At 45.8% G+C, this 19132-nt stretch overlaps 1 protein-coding gene across 1 annotated transcript in view; it reads right to left on the reverse strand.

The window, feature by feature from the left end:
- Positions 1–14262, reverse strand: part of REEP1 (receptor accessory protein 1) — a 69449-nt gene extending 55187 nt beyond the window's left edge. The window contains 2 exon segments of the mRNA XM_086463702.1: positions 14092–14193; positions 14195–14262. Coding sequence (XP_086319828.1) covers positions 14092–14193; positions 14195–14262 — 170 coding nt within the window.
- Positions 14263–19132: the final 4870 nt, after the last annotated feature.

Raw genomic sequence — 19132 nt, forward strand, 5'->3', positions numbered from 1 at the left:
TTTTCCACCACTTATTCATTGTAATAGTGCTGGTTTAAATGCCACAGTCCAGTGCTTGTTCTCCTTCCCAGGCAAGGAGATTCACACATAAGGATGACAGTGTTGCAAGTGCCACTCTCCAGAAACAAAGCATCGCTATTCTGAAATGAAATGGTTAATTGTTTCAAACACAACATGTAGCTGTATAAAATGCCCCTTGAGAACTGGATCTCCACAGACTTCAGCCATTTATGGATTGACTGCCCAGAGTGAGGTTTCTTGATTCCAAGAATATACCTAAAACACAATAGTGTTTGAATAGGGATTTGATTTGTTACAGCCAAGTATCTGCAAACCTCAGCAGAATAATAATTGAAAAAGAATGCTGAGCTATTCTAGTGGCTGTACAGCACATCTAAGTGCAAAAACCTCAGGACACGCTATAGCAAAGAGAGGAAAAATATTTAATTTATAAGTAAATTGGGGGGGGGGGGAAGAGATATTTTATGGAGTGGGTTTACATGAGATTAACTATGAATCATACAGAAACCACTAGGAAAGCAGACTGGCTCAGCTTCCAGTACCGTGCAAAATCTGGCATAGTATTTCTGTACTTAAAATGCATGTCCTGCCTCACGGACAGCAGGCGAGATCTTTCACTCTGGCTGCATGCAGTCTCTTAACCAGCTCTGCTCATTCCGCAGTGATCTAGGAATAACCTGTAGCAATATGCATATGGTCTGCATCATCAGTCATGTATGTCACGTCCCCTTGGGCCCTGGAAATGGCTGTCAGCAAGCCTTTGGGATTTCCAGTTCTGGAAAGCCTGCAAAGCAGCACAGTGATTTAAGATAGCCTGGATCAGGGATGCAAGCAAAGAGCTAATAGCAGCAGGCCGTGGTTAGCTAGCACACTGCAATGTCCAGCACTCTCTGTAACAGACCTTCATATAAGGGCATAGGGGTGAAGCGTGAGAGATGACAGAGTTTTTCCCTGTGTGACACGATTAAAGTAGCTTTTAAAATACACATGCTTGGATGGTCTGCAATAAGGCATTTGGATTCTTTAGACTAAACCTAAAGGGAAGGTGGTCATGCTCTTCATCCTTAGCTTAGTGGGTATTAACACTTACTAGAGAAAAGCTCAGTATCTTAGCTCAACAAGGAGCTCGGTCAGAGATATCTTGATTATGGGCTTTGGGACAGCCCGTTTGATAGGCTTTGGTTGCTGAAGTGCAGGTAAAGCCATACACCAATCTAGTGATGAAATTCCCACCACTAAAATGAAGGAAAGGATAAAATAACAGTCCTGACGAAATCATGTCTTTGGGAACCCTCTATCCACAATCTGCCACCACTCAAAGGGCAGTTTGACTTGAGGCTCAGAAGGAACAGAAGGCCTCTGTTGTCTTGAAGTACCCAATGATGATATTCAGTTTTCTAGGATCCACTGGCACCTTCTACAAGACCCTCACCGTTCTGGGCTACAAACACAACCTTGGGATTCTGACCTGGGTACATTTAGACCACCCACTGACCTCAGCAGAGCTGCACCAGTTAATACAACCTGAAGCCCTGGTATTGCCTTAGGGAAGAGAAAATGATTGAGGTTTGCATTGCATCAGCCTTTTCCAGCTATTTATTCCCCCTGTCTGCAGAACACCCACCCTTGATCCTTCAGGTTTACCACAAGCCAGGACTGAGAATTTATGTTGCCATTCTAGTTAAAATTCAGCAATGCAGCACTTAGGCTACTTCCACGGACAAAACAGAGAAGCTGCAATTATTCCAGATACGAACTGATTTCCCCCCGCCATATACTGTGTGTTTTGTGTTTTTTGTTAGAAGGTTACATCAAAAACTTTTCTATTCAATTCCTTCTTTTCTGTTTGGATGCTCACTTTTCATTTCACAAGGTTTCTGTAACTCTGATCACGTGCCTGTAAGGCTTTTTTAAGCATATAAAATGATACACTTACTTGATTGCTAGATTAGAGAAAAAAGGTTGGTGCAATTCCTGTTGCATCTAAGAATCTCTAAATCTTCTAAGTGAATGTGTGTTACTCAATTATCTTAATCCAGGTGCTAGACTGTTATTATGAATTCCCATACAACAGTCAGCTGCCACGGAACATACCATATACAAGGGTCTCAAAATGCTATCCAAATACTGATGAAACAAGCTTCACCTAATGCTGTGAGATGGGAAACTACTAGCACAGACACAGGTACAGGCCGTAAGACACAGAGATTCTAGCAGGCCTGTTCAAAATTACCACAGTAGTCTCTGTTACAGACTCACAACTGTTACAGCTATATACACCTACAGATATGGATCTATCTATGACAGAGAGATGATACCCTGAGAAAGGATCATTAGATCACAGCTTCTCCCTAAACCATTAGTCAGCAGGGGATTGGTTTGACTGATTGCACTCTGACAGCTAGGAAAAGAGGTTAGCACAATATAACAAACATGAGAAAATTCCTACAACATTTATGCAGGAAATTATTTACTCTTGTTTCATTGTCTGTGTTTTTAAGCTACCTGTTTTAAATATCAGCTTCCTCTCTGCATTTGATCCTACAAGAAAGACTCTTTCTGTATATAGGACAGCACAGTATGTTGCCATGGAAATTATGATCTACTTAAATTCAGCAAATCCAGTCTTATGGGATATATTCCCCAGAGTATCTCAATTTAATTATTAATGTTCTTTCTAAATAGCAACATCTTTCTGTTTTGATCGAAATCCTTATAAGCAGAGTGAAAACAATAAACCTGGAAGGTGGAATCCTTTGTTCAGCTGCAAAATAGGTGCAATTAAGCCAGGGAAGATGCAAAGAGCCTCCAAGCGGCCCTGTCAACGTGCTTCAACTCAGACCTAGATGGATCATCTGGAAGGGAGAAAGTCTCATTCAATGCCCACATCCATTATGTCCCTGGCCTTTCTGCTGTGATTTCCAGCAAAAATACCAGCTAGGACAGTGGGGTTTTTTTGCAGAGGGACATGTTCAGTGGAATCTAAACACTGACCATCAATTCATTTCCATATAGCTGCCACTCTTGTGCTCATTCCTCAGCCCTGCAAGCCCAGTGAAACCACTCAATCTTCTCCCATAAAAAATATCACTAAACCCAAAGCCTTTTAGCCTCAGGGCAGCTCCAGCATCCATCTTTCTCCTTCAGGTGTCACCATGAATTCTGTAGGTAGATTTTAGGAGCCAGACGGTGTTATTCAGGCTGATCTAACACTGGAGATAATTTCTTGAGGATCACATAATATGGGTGGCTCATAGGTCTAAGTTTAGGCATGCACAGACACATGTCCTCCCAAGTTCTCAGCAAAAGAGGGAGCAGGACAAGCAGAACCCTTCCACGAGCGGGATGAGGCTCAAAAGCCTTGAACTGCTCATCCAGGAAAGGGCCCAAGGCAGAGCATGGCCTAGAGCAGCCCTGGGAACTGCCCGAGGCAGAACAGCAACCTTGTCACTACGGCTGTTTAATGTGAGCTGCAGCCTGGGTAAGCTGCTCTCCCCACATGCTTACAGCAACTGTTAGGGCATTTGTGCTGAAGACATCAAGAACAAGGTAGCCATGAAATGTTGTGATGACAGGAGAAGGTCATCTTCCTGTGATTGCTCTGCTCTTAATCTTGACCAGGTGCCTCCCATCTGTCCTCCCTAGAAGGGTATTCCTCATGAAATGCCATCTAGGATTCCTTGTTTCACTCCTCCATGAGTGCTTCTCAGGGACTGACAGGCAGGAGAGCTCTGCCACAAAAGAGGTGGATCTACACAAAATACCCCAGAGTACCCCTGAACTTTTGACCATTGGCTTGGAAGTTTCATCTCAAAATGCGTATTTACATTGCCCCTCCAATTTCACTCCAGAGAGCGTTCCTCATGCCCACATCAGGGTCTATCACACATAAAACAGAACCGATAGTTTAGATGGACAGAAGTTATCACTAAGGCTATTTTTCAGGTACCAAATTAAGAAAGAATAAATAACTTGCCCTCTTCCTGCAGGGAGTTTGCAACACTGCTGAATCCAGGCTGTCGGTATTCTTATACAAAATCTGCAGCACAAGTCCTTCCCTCCTGCCTTGTACAAGGCTGGTTATTGTTCATAAGCCTCCCTCCAAAACATGAGGCAAGAAATATCTGACGGTTTTTGGCTTTCCTCTAAAAATGCCTATTTAGAGGCTGGAAGCAAGAAATAGAATAAATGAGCTCAACCGAGCTGAATGAAAGGAAGCAACAGTATGAACTCAAGAGAACAGAAGGGCTTCTTGAGCAGGAGCTGCAACTGTTTGTTGACGCTGAGAGCATTGAATTGGTAGACTCAAAGGCAGGCTGCACACATTGCTCTGGCATCCCTGCGACCCCTCCAAAAAAGCACAGGATTCCAGACGTGAGGGGCATTCTTTCTAGCTCCTCACAAACAGGTTCTTCCACACTGGTTTAGTTGTCCTGTAAAATCTGTCATTTTGCTAAGTAAAAGATTACTGTTGGCTCCATGAGAGAGAAGGGACAAAGACAGACCGTAGCATTATTGACCAGTTGATTGATTACTACTTTGGAACTGTTTGGTTATTTATTTATTAGCAATTAGTGCATTAGCAGTAAGGGACACAGCAAGCAAGTAGGCAGTATTTGAAAAAACAAACCTTTACTAAGTGTGACACCAGGCCAGCACTCCCAGCTGTCCCCCTGTCGCTCCCAAGAATCCAACTTGATACCTAATCCTCCACCTTCATATAAATGTGTGCCCCTTCTGAAACATAATCCTTGCTCTTCATTTCTACCTACTGTACAACCAACTTCTCTCCTTCTTCGGCACCATCCTTGCCCTTCTTCTGGCTATGTGGCAGCTTTTACCAGACTGCAGGTAGCTGCTTTACCACCCATATCAAATTAAAATAATTTGTCCTCCCCTTCTAGATCCTGCAAAATGTGTCTACAAGAAACAAAAAGCAGGTGTCATGGTTTAACCCCAGCCAGCAACTAAGCACCCCACAGCTGCTCGCTCACCCCCTCCCTCAGCATGATGGAGGAGAGAATCGGGGAAAAAAAGTAAAACTTGTGGGTTGAGATACAGAGTTTAATAGGACAGAAAAGGAAGAAAGTAATAATAATGATAATAAAAGAACTAGAATATACAAAACAAGTGATGCACAATGCAATCGCTCCCCACTCACCGACCGATGCCCAGCCAGTTCCCAAGCAGCGGCCCCCAGCCAGCTTTCCGCCCGGTTTATACACCGAGCATGACATCACATGGTATGGAACACCCCTTTGGCCAGTTGGGGTCAGCTGTCCTGGCTGTGACCCCTCCCAGCTTCTTGTGCCCCTCCAGCCTTCTCACTGGCAGGCCATGAGAAGCTGAAAAGTCCTTGAGTTAGTATAAACACTACTTGGCAACAACGACTAAAAACATCAGTGTGTTATGAACGTTACTCTCATGCTAAATCCAAAACACAGCACTGTACCAGCTACTAGGCAGAAAATTAACTCTATCCCAGCTGAAACCAGGATAGCAGGGGACCCCATGAAGGAGACATTTCCTGCTCTGAGGTTCGTATCAAAAGGTAGGAGTGGTTCTGTGCATGAAACTCGAGAAAGTACCATAGAATCACTCGGTTGGAAAAGACCTCAAGTCCAACTGTCAACCCAACACCCCCATGTCCACTAAACCACGTCCCGAAGTGATACATCTACACCTTTTTTAAACACCTCCAGGAATGGTGACTCAGCCACTTCCCTGGGCAGCCTGTTCCAACGTTTGACCGCTCTTTCAGTAAAGAAATTTTTCCTAATGTCCAATCTAAACCTCCCCTGGCACAATGTGAAGCCATTTTCTCTTGTCCTACGGCTTGTTACTTGGGAGGAGAGACCACCAGCCACCTTCAGGTAGTTGTAGAGAGCGATAAGGTCTCCCATCAGTACCACCCATGTTTCTAGTTCTGGCATGACGCTCTGTCCTAGGTTACAGTGTAAAATGTGCCAAAAGGAAAAAAAAAAAAGTATTCTATTACCATCTTCAGGAGCTGTTGAGACCAGGTGGGGCGGTGCTCCCTGCCTCTGCCCTCTGGACTATCTCCTGTTACTGGGCACAAGGATGCCTTATCGCCTGACCCATCGATAACTCGCTCCTGGGCTATCTCCTGTTAATGGCCCATCAAGGAACTGCCTCACGACTCCCCATCCCATGGTGAGATGCTCCGCCCGGGGGGAAGGAGCGAAGCAGTCCATGCCAAATAAAAACTGAGATCTCCAACACCCTAGCAGCCTTTCTTCCACTGGATTCCCAGAGGAGCTTTTCCCCCCACTGGAGTTCCAGAGGACAAGAGCTACCTACCTACCACTGGACCTTCGGAGGAAGACCAGACCCTTTTACCTGATTGCTGCTTCAACAGAACTACATCCATCACTTCAGGAGGACTGCAGCCAGCATCTTATCAGACTGCTACTGCCACCCTAACAGGGTGTCAGGTTGTATTCCTGACTCTGTCAGTGTAAACCAGGGGGTTGTTTGTTTTTTCCCTGCCTTGTGTTATATATATATATATATATTAGTAAAGAACTGTTATTCCTATTCCCCATATCTTTGCCTGAAGGCCTGTTAATTTCAAAATTATAATAGTTTGGAGGGAAGGGGGTTGCACTTTCCATTTCAAGGGAGGCTCCTGCCTTCCTCCACAGACACCTGCCTTTCAAACCAAGACACGCTCCAGATCTGGAGTGCCTTCCTGCGTCGTGCCTGCAGAATGAGCAGGCGTGTCCTGTTATCTCAATCCTTCTCTTCAGAAGCACACAAGTATAGAAAGATAAAACACAGTTTTCATTTTGTCACTTCTAGTTCATTCTCAGTGCTCTGCTCGCCATCTGTTTTGTCTATATTTCATCCATTTAAATTAGGAGCTCCTCAGAGCAGGAACCTTGTCTTACTACACGCATGTGAAATGCCAAAAAGAACATGAACACTGTACCAGTAATAGTGTCACAAAGAAGTTACCAAAGAGCACAAGATCAGTCTCATAATCAATTCACCTAGAAGGCAGAATTGCAGTTGTTTATATTTATTTTTATTTTACTACAGATCTTAGGAGAACCAACTAGAGACAAAACCCCATTGTCTATGGCGCTATAAAATAAAAAATACTAAGTGAGATTTCCTGCCCAAAAGAGTTTGCAATCTAAATAGCATATGAGTGGTAACAAGAGCATGTGACACCTTCCTCTGCAAAAAAGCAGCGTGTGAAAAACTTCAACAACACAGGCTATTTCAGTGAGATTTTGCCATATAAGTGTTTTTCTTACAAAGAGTCCGATTACACGATGCATCCCCCCATTAAGCCATTTCATCTCACAAGACCTGCCTGAAATCTGCTGAGTGGCCCTGATCAAGTCAAGTGGACAAGTCAACAAAAGGAAATCCAGACTCAGATCCAAGCTGCCTAACAAGGACACCGAAGAAATTTTGACGTACAAAGGTTCTACAAACTGGCCAATACTTCTGCAGCACTCGAGTCTTCATCTACCTTTATGATTAGCCCGAAAGTTCCCAAGATACCACCTCTGTCTTCGGAAAGCATGAAAGCAGAAAGACAAATGCCCTGCTTCATACTTGGAAGCAACTGCTCAAGAAGCAGGAGGCATGATTATATGCCCTCCTTTGTCCTCTTTGTACCAAGCATTTCCCCTTGACCGAACAGCTCTCTGTGCAACACATTACCTTTAATGGAAGCTCCTTGGAGGTGTCTGTCTCCCTCTATTAACTGCAATAAGAGCATAGAAGAGTGTTTCTCAACCTTTCTTAATCACTGCACCACCTGACCCTTTAAAAGAAACATACAGTTCATTTTATATCCCACTGTTGCTTAAGGACTGATGACAAATAATAAGTCACATGGAACTGGTAAAATGTTGAAATGTTAATACTTTACAAAACGGTACAAAACTTATAACTAAAGAATGTAGTAAAAAATGGTATCACCTGACTAAATCAGTTAGTACATAACAGAAAACTGCCTGTATGAGGGCTTCTGTTTTAGAGCTGAAACATTTTCAGGGACTGCCTGATGTTTTGTGGACCGCCAGCCATCTGTAGACAACAGGTAGATTAACTTGGCTCTAAATCTCCCTGCTGGGACTCAATTATCAATTTTAGGTAGTGTAATGCCCGACTTAGTAGCCTGAATTAGGCAGTGCTGTCTGTGACACGGATGACAGCACTGAGGATCTGAAAGGGAATGGGTCATTATTCAGAATATTTAAGCCTTTGGTTGACCGCTTGAGGTAGCATCTATTTAAGTCCGTAGTTTTGTCCTACCCCTCTCACACCCATCACAAATCTACAAAACGAACCACAAACACATTGCCCAATTCCTTTGATGAGATCCCCTTTCATTAATTTATTGATCAAAGAGTCTAGAGGAAATACATTACCTGTCACCACAGGTTTTCTGTGGAATATTGGACACATCACTTGATCTCCCTGTGCCTCAGCGCCCTTACCAGTACAGTGGCAGTAAAAATCATCCTGATGACAAAATACTGACTCAATTAATGCTTCAAAGTGCTTCAATACAGTGAAATGGAAAGGGTCCCCCAAAGGCAAAATATGGATCAAAGCAGCTGCAAAGGCCAAGCCCCTCAGCTATACTCCACAACTTCTAGTTTGGTAAAACGCCCTCCCTTACCAAACCAGGATTACATCTGCAATGTCTTCATGTGCATGCAAGAAAACTTTCCCCACTGGGGCTAAGAGCATTTCCAGCACATCTGTGCTCGTGCAGGAAAATCTGGGTCACGGTTGGCGAAGCAGCAGGCAGCGTTATCCCCTGCAGTGGGATCAGCACGGGCACGTTTCACATGAAGGGCAAAGCAAATGTCGCACCTGCGCTGGATGCTCCTCTGTCACTTACTGTCACCAACAGGTTCTGCCGCCTCAGAGGAGCCATAAAGGCTGCAGCAGAGATGCACGTGGTGGATGCTGGGCTGAGCTGGGAGCCACAGGGACCATTTGCTCTTCACACGAGGGAGAGCGGCAGTGCAAGACTGCAAGATCTGCTTCAAAGGGATTACAACACCTTGTTTCTTAGCAAATTCTGCCTGTGTGGCAGGCAGTCTGCTCCTCCCACTTCCCAGCTTCAGAGCACGTAAAAGAGTCTCCTGCAAACTCATCCCGTAGCCTCAGCAGGAAGCTGAAGCCACACTAGGTCCATTGTTGTGTTTTCACGTAATTTTGCACCACTGGTGTTGAGGCCTATACAGAGCAGTAAATACCAGAATCCTTCCCATCACCTGCCAGCAGCAAGTAAATAATGTAGACGGGAAAGAAGGACCTTCCCATACGTGGTATATATCAACTGGGAGGCTAATGCTGACATAGCAACAACCAAAACCCTTCATGAGAACAGCTCTTGCCCTCTCAAGCAGATGCTGTCTCCACCTGCCTCTGGTAAGGAGGACACAAGTTCTCCCCTTCTACTGTCGTATAATCCCTATTACATTACTTTTTTTTTTTCCATTCATAAATATCTTCAGAGGAAAAACAGGAGGAGAAAGGATCTGCTAGTTTCTCTAAAACGGAAACTCATTGCTGATGTAAGCAGTGTCTTTTGATTAAATCAATGTCTGACTCAGTAGCACTATGGATTTATACCAGATGAGGATGGGGGTGGCCGATCTCACCCACCCTTGCTGAAACGGCATCACAGCAACCAAGAAAGAGAAAGTAAAGAAATTATGACAAGGAAGGAAATTTCACTCATCAGTTTAAAGAATTGTTTGGTTCCTCTTTGGTTTTGTTCAGACCTACCTACTTCTAGTGACAGCTGGAAGAAAGGATGCCTCTGATAAATCCCCAAATCCTGGTTACTTCCACATAGGGCTGGGAATTCCCAGTGAACAAATCTGAGGCTGCCACCCTATTTCACACCAAACCGTATGAGATCAGACAGGCCGTTACTGATATTTTGAATTAAAAGAAAACAAATACAGGGGATAAAAAGCACAATTAAAGCTGTGTTTTTTCACAATGAAGAACATACTTAAATGTTTTATAATAATTTGTAACGCACTTCTAAGCTCCTCACAGCAGGAATTCAAATGCCTGAGTCACACAGTATCATCTCAATTATTGATGATCTGTCTGATCCAGCCTCATTTCTACTGACATCTCCTTCTTCTGCCACGCGTTCCAGATTGAAAGGCTTTCAACAGGCAGCATGATGTGCCTGACACGGAACACAGAATTAGAACCAAAACGTGTATTTCTGTTCTGCACGATCCCAAACACAAAGAGCAAGTTCCACGTTTCTGGGAAAAGAATAGAATTTCCATGCAAATACAATAGGCTGCATTTATACATACCGCATTTAACTTCAAAATGCATTTAGGCAACAGCCAAAAGGTATGGCAGACCTGCAACCACCTAGGATTGCCAGTGCCGTGCACTGTAGCCGAACTGGACTGCAATAACGAAGACAGATCCCAAGCCCTTCTGCTAGAGCGGCCTCTACCACTTGACGTAAAAAAGAATCTCCTTCACATTGAATAGCAATAAACTGTGGACAGTAGGACATGCCACTGATCCCTTCTGGTCTGTCTCGGGGAAGATGAATTCAGCACAGTTCATTACACTTCACAGATGATGAAACTGAAATGCAGGTGTTCCAGGATGTCCTGTCAGATGTACTCACAGATGATGAACAAAAAACGGGCTGTAATTAACCCACAAATAATGATGCTATCCCGTTCCAGTTATTGTGAGAGAACTTCAAGATGCAAAAATTGCAATTACAGCGATCCCAGACACACCTTGGTGGAAAAGACACTTGCAATCTACTACCATGAGAAAAAGAACATCCTGATTTTGCTCTCATTGAGGCTAGTGAAAAAACTACCTGGACTTCAGCTGAATGAGAATTGAGCTCTTAAAGTAAAAAGATACCCGGGGACAGGATTATCTTTTTGTTTCGCATTTGTACAGTACCGAGTGCAGATACTGACAATAATAAAGTCTTCAACTTAAACACACAGCGATGGCAGTGGAAGATGCTGTTCCGAAGCTTCTACCATTTCTCTTCTGGAGGTTACCAGCACACGGCTCTGCAGGCAGAACAGAACAAGCCAGCACTCCGGACCAGCACTAACACAGAGTCCAAACATTAATGCTGAAATTATGTAGGAGATGGTCTGCAGTAAGCTGCCTGACTTCCCACTGAAGTGGGTGAGAAGCACTCACATTCTTCTTTGGCAACATTTTGGAAATAGAAATTGCCAGGACAGAGACAGTGACAACCAAATTGGGGATAATAGAAGCAACAAAGCACCCAAGAGCCAAAGCAAAGGTTTGCTTTTTGTTGTAAAGCCCTTTCTGTTAGCTGAGTCATATCAGACATAACCCCCACTGAGATCAGCAGAAGTCGTAACAGCACAAACCAATATTCACAGCGTGACTAAACAATACCACACCACTTGCCTCATAATCCTAGTAAATCAGCTAGTAATCAGCTAGTAAAATTTGATGAAAAAACAACTAAATGGGCACTAGCAAGGGGAAAAAAAAAAAAGAAGCCCAACCAGGTGGCCATTCTACTTCGAGCACAGCTATCTGTGCTGATGGATCAACTAGTGATTCATAATGAGATGGGAAAACCCGATTAGACAGATTAAATCTTTGTCATGATCCTAATCTGAAGACCACTGTACACGGAGGAGTCAGTGACCCACCTAACAGTTAACCCGAGCGGGTGCAGGCCTGTGCTGCGCTGCAGGTGTGGCCCCAGTTGTGCTGCCCACACCCCTTGGGTGCAGGATCAGCTTCAGCGGGTTAATCGTGACGAAGGAGCCTGCAGGACGCTCACAGCGGTCACCAGCAATTAAACCACCTGCCTGCCCTTGTTTGTCTTCATCTAAAAGCACAGCAACAAGTTCTCTCGTGAACATCCTTTTCATTTGTCAGTAGAAATGATGGAATAGAATTGTCTTTTATTTTTCTCTTTATTTATTTTTTAAAGAAAATACTATAAGAGCTCAAAAGCCCAGAACGTAAGGTAGCCTTTCCACAGACAGATCCGCATGGTGTGCTGCGCCCAGACCAGAGGGCTGTTCCCTGCTACGCAGCTCGGGGTTTCCAGCATCTGAAGGGATGTAAGATTATTTATACTCTCCTCTTTTTCTTTACAACGTTAGCTCTATTAAATGGTATTTTAAGCAATACTCCATATACAGTCAGAGTTTCTTGCTGGAATCATAACAAACCAGCGCTTCCTGGTGCGAAACATTCTTAAAGGATGGATGTATACTAAGTAGTAGCGCAAAGAAAGTGGCGATGAAGCTTGGCTTGCCCTAGGTTTCCTTGGAAAATCCTTTTTTAATTATTACTGTGATTACTAGATGATTAATATTTACATATTTACACTGCATATTCAAATTGTTATTTGCTACTGAAAGTCTAGTATAACAAATAATTGGTACCGTCCTCTAGACAGCTGATTTCATACTGTCACATGCTACTCAGATAAATAAAGCTGAAGAGAACGGGAAGGTTTGTATGTTCAGCTAATTACCTGACTGCAGATGTCAACTGCTCTATGTCCTGCCCCTATCAGATTTTTACCCAGTCCATGCGTCTCAGATGAAATCACCCCTGCATAGGTGCACGTGTGGAGGCAAGTAAGTTAAACTACCATCTCTCTGTAGACATTCTTTGTTCTTGAGGATTAGCTGGGTAACACGATGACAGGTTTTTTCAAAACAGAAATTAGTCAAGCAAAGAAAGAAAAGCAGCCTTGGACAATCCACGCTACATCTCACATTGCTGTCAGAGCTATCTGCACAGTTATACTGTGGAAATCAAATCATTTAAATATTTAACACGCTTTCCCAGAATGAAGCACAAACCCAGTAACGGGTAGCAACAGCTGCAGCTGAATCCAGGTAGTATACCTCCAGGGGCTAAATTCAACTCTGGAACCCCAAAAAAATCTTCACATCTGACAGCCACTCAATGTCTTAGTGATACAGAGAGATAGCCAAGATCAAGGTGAGTTTTCCTTTTGATGTTTCATCTCATATGGCAAAAGGAGACCTTGAAAATGCCTTTCTAGAACTATGCTGATGGTGCAACATCATGGCATGTTTCTTTCAGACAAAGAACGCGACAGGCCCTTGCAGACCCTCTACAATAACTTAAGAACAACAGATGTTCTTCTGTGTCTGCAGCTATATGTACCAGACAGAGAAAATGGGTAAACGATTCATCTGATTCTGTGTACTAACCTTGACCAGCCACATTTCCAGAAGGAAGACAGATCGGCCAGCCTGCTGCCCCACCTTAAGCCTAAACTCCCCCCCCAGGAATTTTCCTAGTGGCATCAAGTGCTCTTTTCCCACTGAATCTCTTCCAGGTGGGGCAGATGAACATGTACCTCGAGCTCGCTTCATTTTCCCCTGTTGCCTGAGAAGAATTTCCAGGGAATTTCTACGTGTATTCCCACCTTCAACACTCCCAGCCATCAAAAAGCTGCAGGACAAGCGCAAAGAGCCACAAACGCTTCTCCTCCCTGGCTGACAGGTTCAAGGGAAACCGTGAACGTCTCTCGAGAGGGCGACCGGCAAGTTGCAGAGAGGAAAGCAACACTGGCTATTTCTTTTGCCAGAAAAGCGAGTGGCAAGCGGGGGGTAGGGGCCGGGAGCCCCCGCGGCCGCTCGCCCACGCCCCCTCGCGAGCCCCGGCCATCCGCGCCGAGCCCCGCGAACAAAGCGCCGCTGCCCCCATCCACGTCCATTTTCCCACCCGCTGATGCTCCGTTCCCTCTCCCGAGCCCGAGCCCGTTCGTCGCCGAGCAGCGGGCGATGCCAGCCGCCCTCCTCCTCCTCCCCTGTCACCTTGCGCTGGGCAGCGTTTGACCCTCCACCCCCCGATAATTTTCCCACGCTGGAAAACACCACCTATTTTCCCCCTCACGCCGCAGCCGAGCGCCTCATCCTTAACAACAACCTGCTAAATTCAGCCGCGTCGCCGCCACCGCGTATCCGCAGCGGAGGGGCGGGGGGGAGCGGGACAGACGCGGCGCGGACCCCGCACCCCCCGCACGGACACGCAGGTGCCGCCCGGCGGCTACTCACACCACCAGCCTGGAGATGATCCATGAGACCATGGCGCTGCGTGCCGCAGGGCTGGCTCTCCCGGCAGGGGAGGGCTGGCCCCGGCTCCTCGCCCGCCGCCGGCCGCCGCCCGAGTGAGCGGGGCGGGCGGCTCGGCCATCCGGCCCCGCAGCCTCAGCGCAGCCTCACTGGCGGCGCCGCCCGCAGCCAACGCGCAGCCGGGCCCGGCCGCCCAGATTGGGCAGGGCCGGCGGCCGCCCCCCCCCCCCCCCCCCCCCCCCCCGCCGGGCCCGAGGAGGGGGAGGAGGAGGAGGGGCAGACCCCGTCGGCCTCCCCCCATACACCCCCCACCACCACCACCACCCCGGGGAGCCTTCGGGTGCGGAGGGAAGGCTCCGTCAGCTGGGCTGGGGTCCCGTCCCCACGCTGCGGCAGGACACCCTATGGGCTGTGCGTGTCCAAGGAAGGGCAAAGCAAGGCACGGGCTGATGGGCTTCGTGGGTATCTAAGAAGAGGATTCCCCTCCACTCCCCAAAGTTTCCAGGCACAACCAACAAGCCGCACGATGCAGGTGAATCCCCGTCGCCGTCAGTGAGGACGCAGCAATCTCTCATAGAATCATTCAGGTTGGAAAAGACCTTCAAGATCATCCTTCACGCTAGTTTTCATTAGGGGGTCTCATGGCTCTCCAGTCCAATTTCCATGAGGAATGTTTGCCCACACACAAAACAAGAGAGGTTGGCTTGACCTGCAGGTTGCTCTTCCTTAAGTGTCCTTTGAGTTCTTCTCCTTTTCCTTCACTACGTTGGCACACGCCAAATGTGATCAGCTTGCCAGAAGTCACCTTCCACCACTTTTGTTTGTTTGCTTTTTTTTTCTCCTATCAGAAGCACACGAACCCCTGGGAATTCACGATGTGTTTTGGTCTTGCAGCAATCCTTAGATCTCAAGCTTGCCACCATGAGACCAGTCCCAAGCTTCACTTGGAGGCTGTTCCATGGAGCTGTTGGCCTGGTTTCAGGCATTAGGGCCAGAGCTCCAGCCACCCTGGCTGCACTGCAGGATCCCTGCCTCCATGTCCAACACATTGTTCTTTTTCTAGGACTGTGCATCTGCAGCAAATTTTCCCTGTCATTCTGAGACTGCATAGCTGCAAGAGGCTGACATTCCCTGATGTATCGTGAGGAACCTGTGAGGAATTCTTCTAGGGAGAGACTGAACATTTCAAACCAGAGCCAGGAGCTGATCACAGACCTCTCCAGTCCCAGGTGGTCACAGCCATCCTTACACTCCTGTCCATTTCCACAGGGGGAAGACCATCACACAATATCCAGCCCTTACCTAACCTCTTTCTTCTGCTCAGCTCAAAGTCCTCCGTAACGGGATCATCTTTTATTACATAGGCTCTCTGGATCTGGCCCCCAGAAAACCAAGAGCACCCAAAGTCTTCAGCTAAAGCTGCAGGTATAGACAAACATGTAGTTCAAGCTCAGCTCCTCTAAAAATTCTCTTCTAGGTGGAGCACCTACACCGCCGCGTTGCCCTTCTCCCTTCCTCCACCAGAGGGAACTTCCACCTCACGCTGTGACCTGTGACGAGCTGCTGCCTCCTCACCCATCTCCCTGCTTACAGCAGCATTTCTGCTACAAACACCGGCATTTTCTGGTGACAGACAGGCTATGAAACACAGCTGGAGGTTTGGGGCCACCACCAGACATTCCTGCCCCGAGGACTGCAAGGGCCCACAGTGGCAGCATGGCTACAGCCAGCGTTCTGAATGCTCCACAAGCACCACAAAGGCAGGACTGGGTGGTCTGTTGCAATAAGCAAGTGTAAATTAGCCGTCTTCTCCAGACAAGACTGTTCTCTGGAAAAACTGCCTTCTCTCCAAAAGAAGCCATTAGGCCATCTAGCCCAAAGTCTAAGGCAGTGAATCATCCTGTGGCTGCTGTTCCGCTTGTGTTTCATAGCCAAATAAGTCCTTGGAAATCTGCTATCCAAGAGTTTTCATGTATCATCAGGATTATTTAGCGTGAGATTTTAGACTGCATGTTGGCAGACACTCCACAGCATTATTACAGTTAATGATATTATCAAGTAAAGGCACAGATCCCTCTGCACAAACATTTGTATAATCACCACAGCACACTGAACTTGCCACTTAGTACTTGCTGCGTATTTCAAGCATAGAAAAATGGACCAACAGGAGAAGACACCAGATCATAAAGACAGATAACACAGAGGACAACACCCAAAGCTGCAGCAAAACATTTTAGTGCCCAAAGCATAACTCAGCCTCAAATGTACACAGATAGCTAAGAAGGTAGGTCTGGTGATGGAAAATCTAACCAGCTTGTCAATGGGAATGCAGGGAACTTTACCTAAATACCTATTTGGTAAACAGAGGGTGAAGGGGAGAAATTCAGCTCTATGGAATCATCAGTGGAAGGGTGACAATGCCCCCTACCTACTCTTCGTGGGCTGTGTCTTAGGATAACAGTCATACAGCCCTGCGACTGTAAGCTCGGCGTATGCCATCCCAAGCATCCTGGGAAGAGGCTTTGCTTGAGGAAAGCCTTTCCTTGGCTATCAAACCGCCTGACCCAGTCTACAAAGAACTGACGGAGAGAGACAAGAAAAGTTAAAGCTGTAGGGACAGATATGAATTAATTTATGCGGCCAGCTCAGCAGAGAGGCCACCCGATGCTAGCGGAACATTTGGGAACAGCTTTAGCAGTGGAAGAAGGTCAGCCAGTGAAAAATCCTACGCAGATTGCACCGCTAGCTGGTTCGATCCCTGTTCCCCAAATAATAAAATAAACCAGCTTTGTTAATGAAGGCAGAGCCACCACCCTTGCCCTAAATACTGTGAGTCTTCTCCTAGCAACTACTTTTCCCGAGCAGTTCACAGCCACGGAAATGTCAGACCCCCCCAACAGCTCTATCATAATCAGACTCATTCCTCTTTGGCCCCAGGGAAAGGAGATGTCAGCTTCACAGTTGAACAACAACTGCCAAGCCAAGACTTCTTAGAACAAGAAGAGTGAATGATAGATATGCACAGGGCACTCGTACCAACTCTAGAAAAGGTCAGGAAGTAGCAAATGAGACACCTCTTATCAAAAAGGCATATCCTCCAACGGATCAAACCTACATGAGAGGCATTTCAGAACAGCTTGAGACAAAGAGACAACCTTGCTAGGAAATATCCCCAGGTACAGAGAAAAAAATCAGACAAGAAATCTGTGGTGATGCTGAGGTGTTGAAATTCATGTGGAGAAAACAAAACAAAATTAATAGAAAAATATATAAAATACCATGCAATAGCAACAGTGCACACATACATTGTATAGTATTGTTATAGTACCTAAAAATTATCAGGAAAAGGAAGATAGTTTGATCAGGAAATAGATATGCAGCATCCCATCAAGGAATATATAAACATACACACACACACTTATATATATACATGTATATAAACACATATGCTCAGCTTCTTGGAAAAGAAATGTTTGGTCTTCCAAACTGGAAGACAATGGGTGATCTCTTGCATTTATCTCCTGACTTACACTTGGGAAGTGAAAAGAAAAACAAATAAACAAAAACCTAAAAAGATAATGTGGACAATTAGAGCAAAAACCCAAGAACGAAAAAAACCCCCTAAGTAATGAAAAACACGCATTTCTAAAACTTTTACTACAGTTTTACTAACGGATATGGACTAGATAGGAAAAGGTTAATCCTACTCTATGGGGAGTGCTGTCATAGCATGTGGAGACAGTCAGCATTTCCTGGCTGCCATTTCCATCTTCATTATTGAATTACTTGATTCAGAGCTATGGCCATTAGCAAAGAGAGATTAAGAAATGCCTATTTTGACTCAGAAGTGGTGTGGTCTGGCATTTGAGCTGGTAACTGTGACTGCTGAGAAGCACTCTTCATTCTCAATGACTCATTACAAGAGCTTGGGGAAAACATGGAGACCAGCGTGCTCAAACGTATCATTTGGCTTTAGGTAATCAAAATGGGACAGCTTAGCCCCAAATATTCTAAATCTGCAAGCGCGGAGATCAGGCACTGGTACTCAGTATCTCCAAATATTAAGCTCTGAATACCTGAAGTCGCACATCAAAAGTCTCTTCTGAGAAGTCTGTTCTTTGCTTTCTGTAACTTAGATGATACAAGATGTCTCTGCTTTGGAATAAATCCATGTGTCTTAGATTACTTCACTAGTTGCTGTGAGGCATCTGCAGACCCTCCAGCTCCATGGGAAATTATCCCAGTTCAGCATGCTTTCCATTCTACTATTTCAGAATGAAGAAAATGCTTGGATTACAGCATTTCATAAACGGATTAAAAAAGAACTGTATCTTAGACTGGAAACCGTCTTTTTCAGCTGTAAAAGCCAATAAAAATATTAATAAATTACCACTATTATTAGAACAGTTTTCTTGTTCCTTGTTACCTGCTACCATCCTTCCACCTCAGCCTAGTCATGCACAACCACCACAGAATCACAGAATGGTGGGTGTTGGAAGGGACCTCTGGAGATCATCTAGTCCACCCCCCTTGCCAGAGCAGGTTCACCTACAGCAGGTCACACAGGAACGCGTCCAGACGGGTTTTGAACATCTCCAGAGAAGGAGACCCCACAACCTCCCTGGGCAGCCTGTCCCAGTGCTCTGTCACCCTCAATGTAATGAAGTTTTTCCTCATGTTGAGGCGGAACTTCCTGTCCTCCAGTTTGTGCCCGTTGCCCCTTGTCCTGTCACTGGGCACCACTGAAAAGAGCCTGGCGCCATCCTCTTGACACCCATCCTTTAGATATTTATAAGCATTGATAAGGTCCCCTCTCAGTCTCCTGTTCTCCAGGCTGAAGAGTCCCGGGTCTCTCAGCCATTCCTCATAGGAGAGATGCTCCAGTCCCCTAATCATCTTAGTAGCCCTCCGCTGGACTCTCTCCAGTAGTTCCCTGTCTCTCTTGAACTGGGGAGACCAGAACTGGACACAGTACTGCAGATGCAGCCTCA

The sequence above is a fragment of the Leptosomus discolor genome, chromosome 4 (genome assembly GCF_034619465.1).
Source record: "Leptosomus discolor isolate bLepDis1 chromosome 4, bLepDis1.hap2, whole genome shotgun sequence".
NCBI classification, from domain to species: Eukaryota; Metazoa; Chordata; class Aves; order Leptosomiformes; family Leptosomidae; genus Leptosomus; species Leptosomus discolor.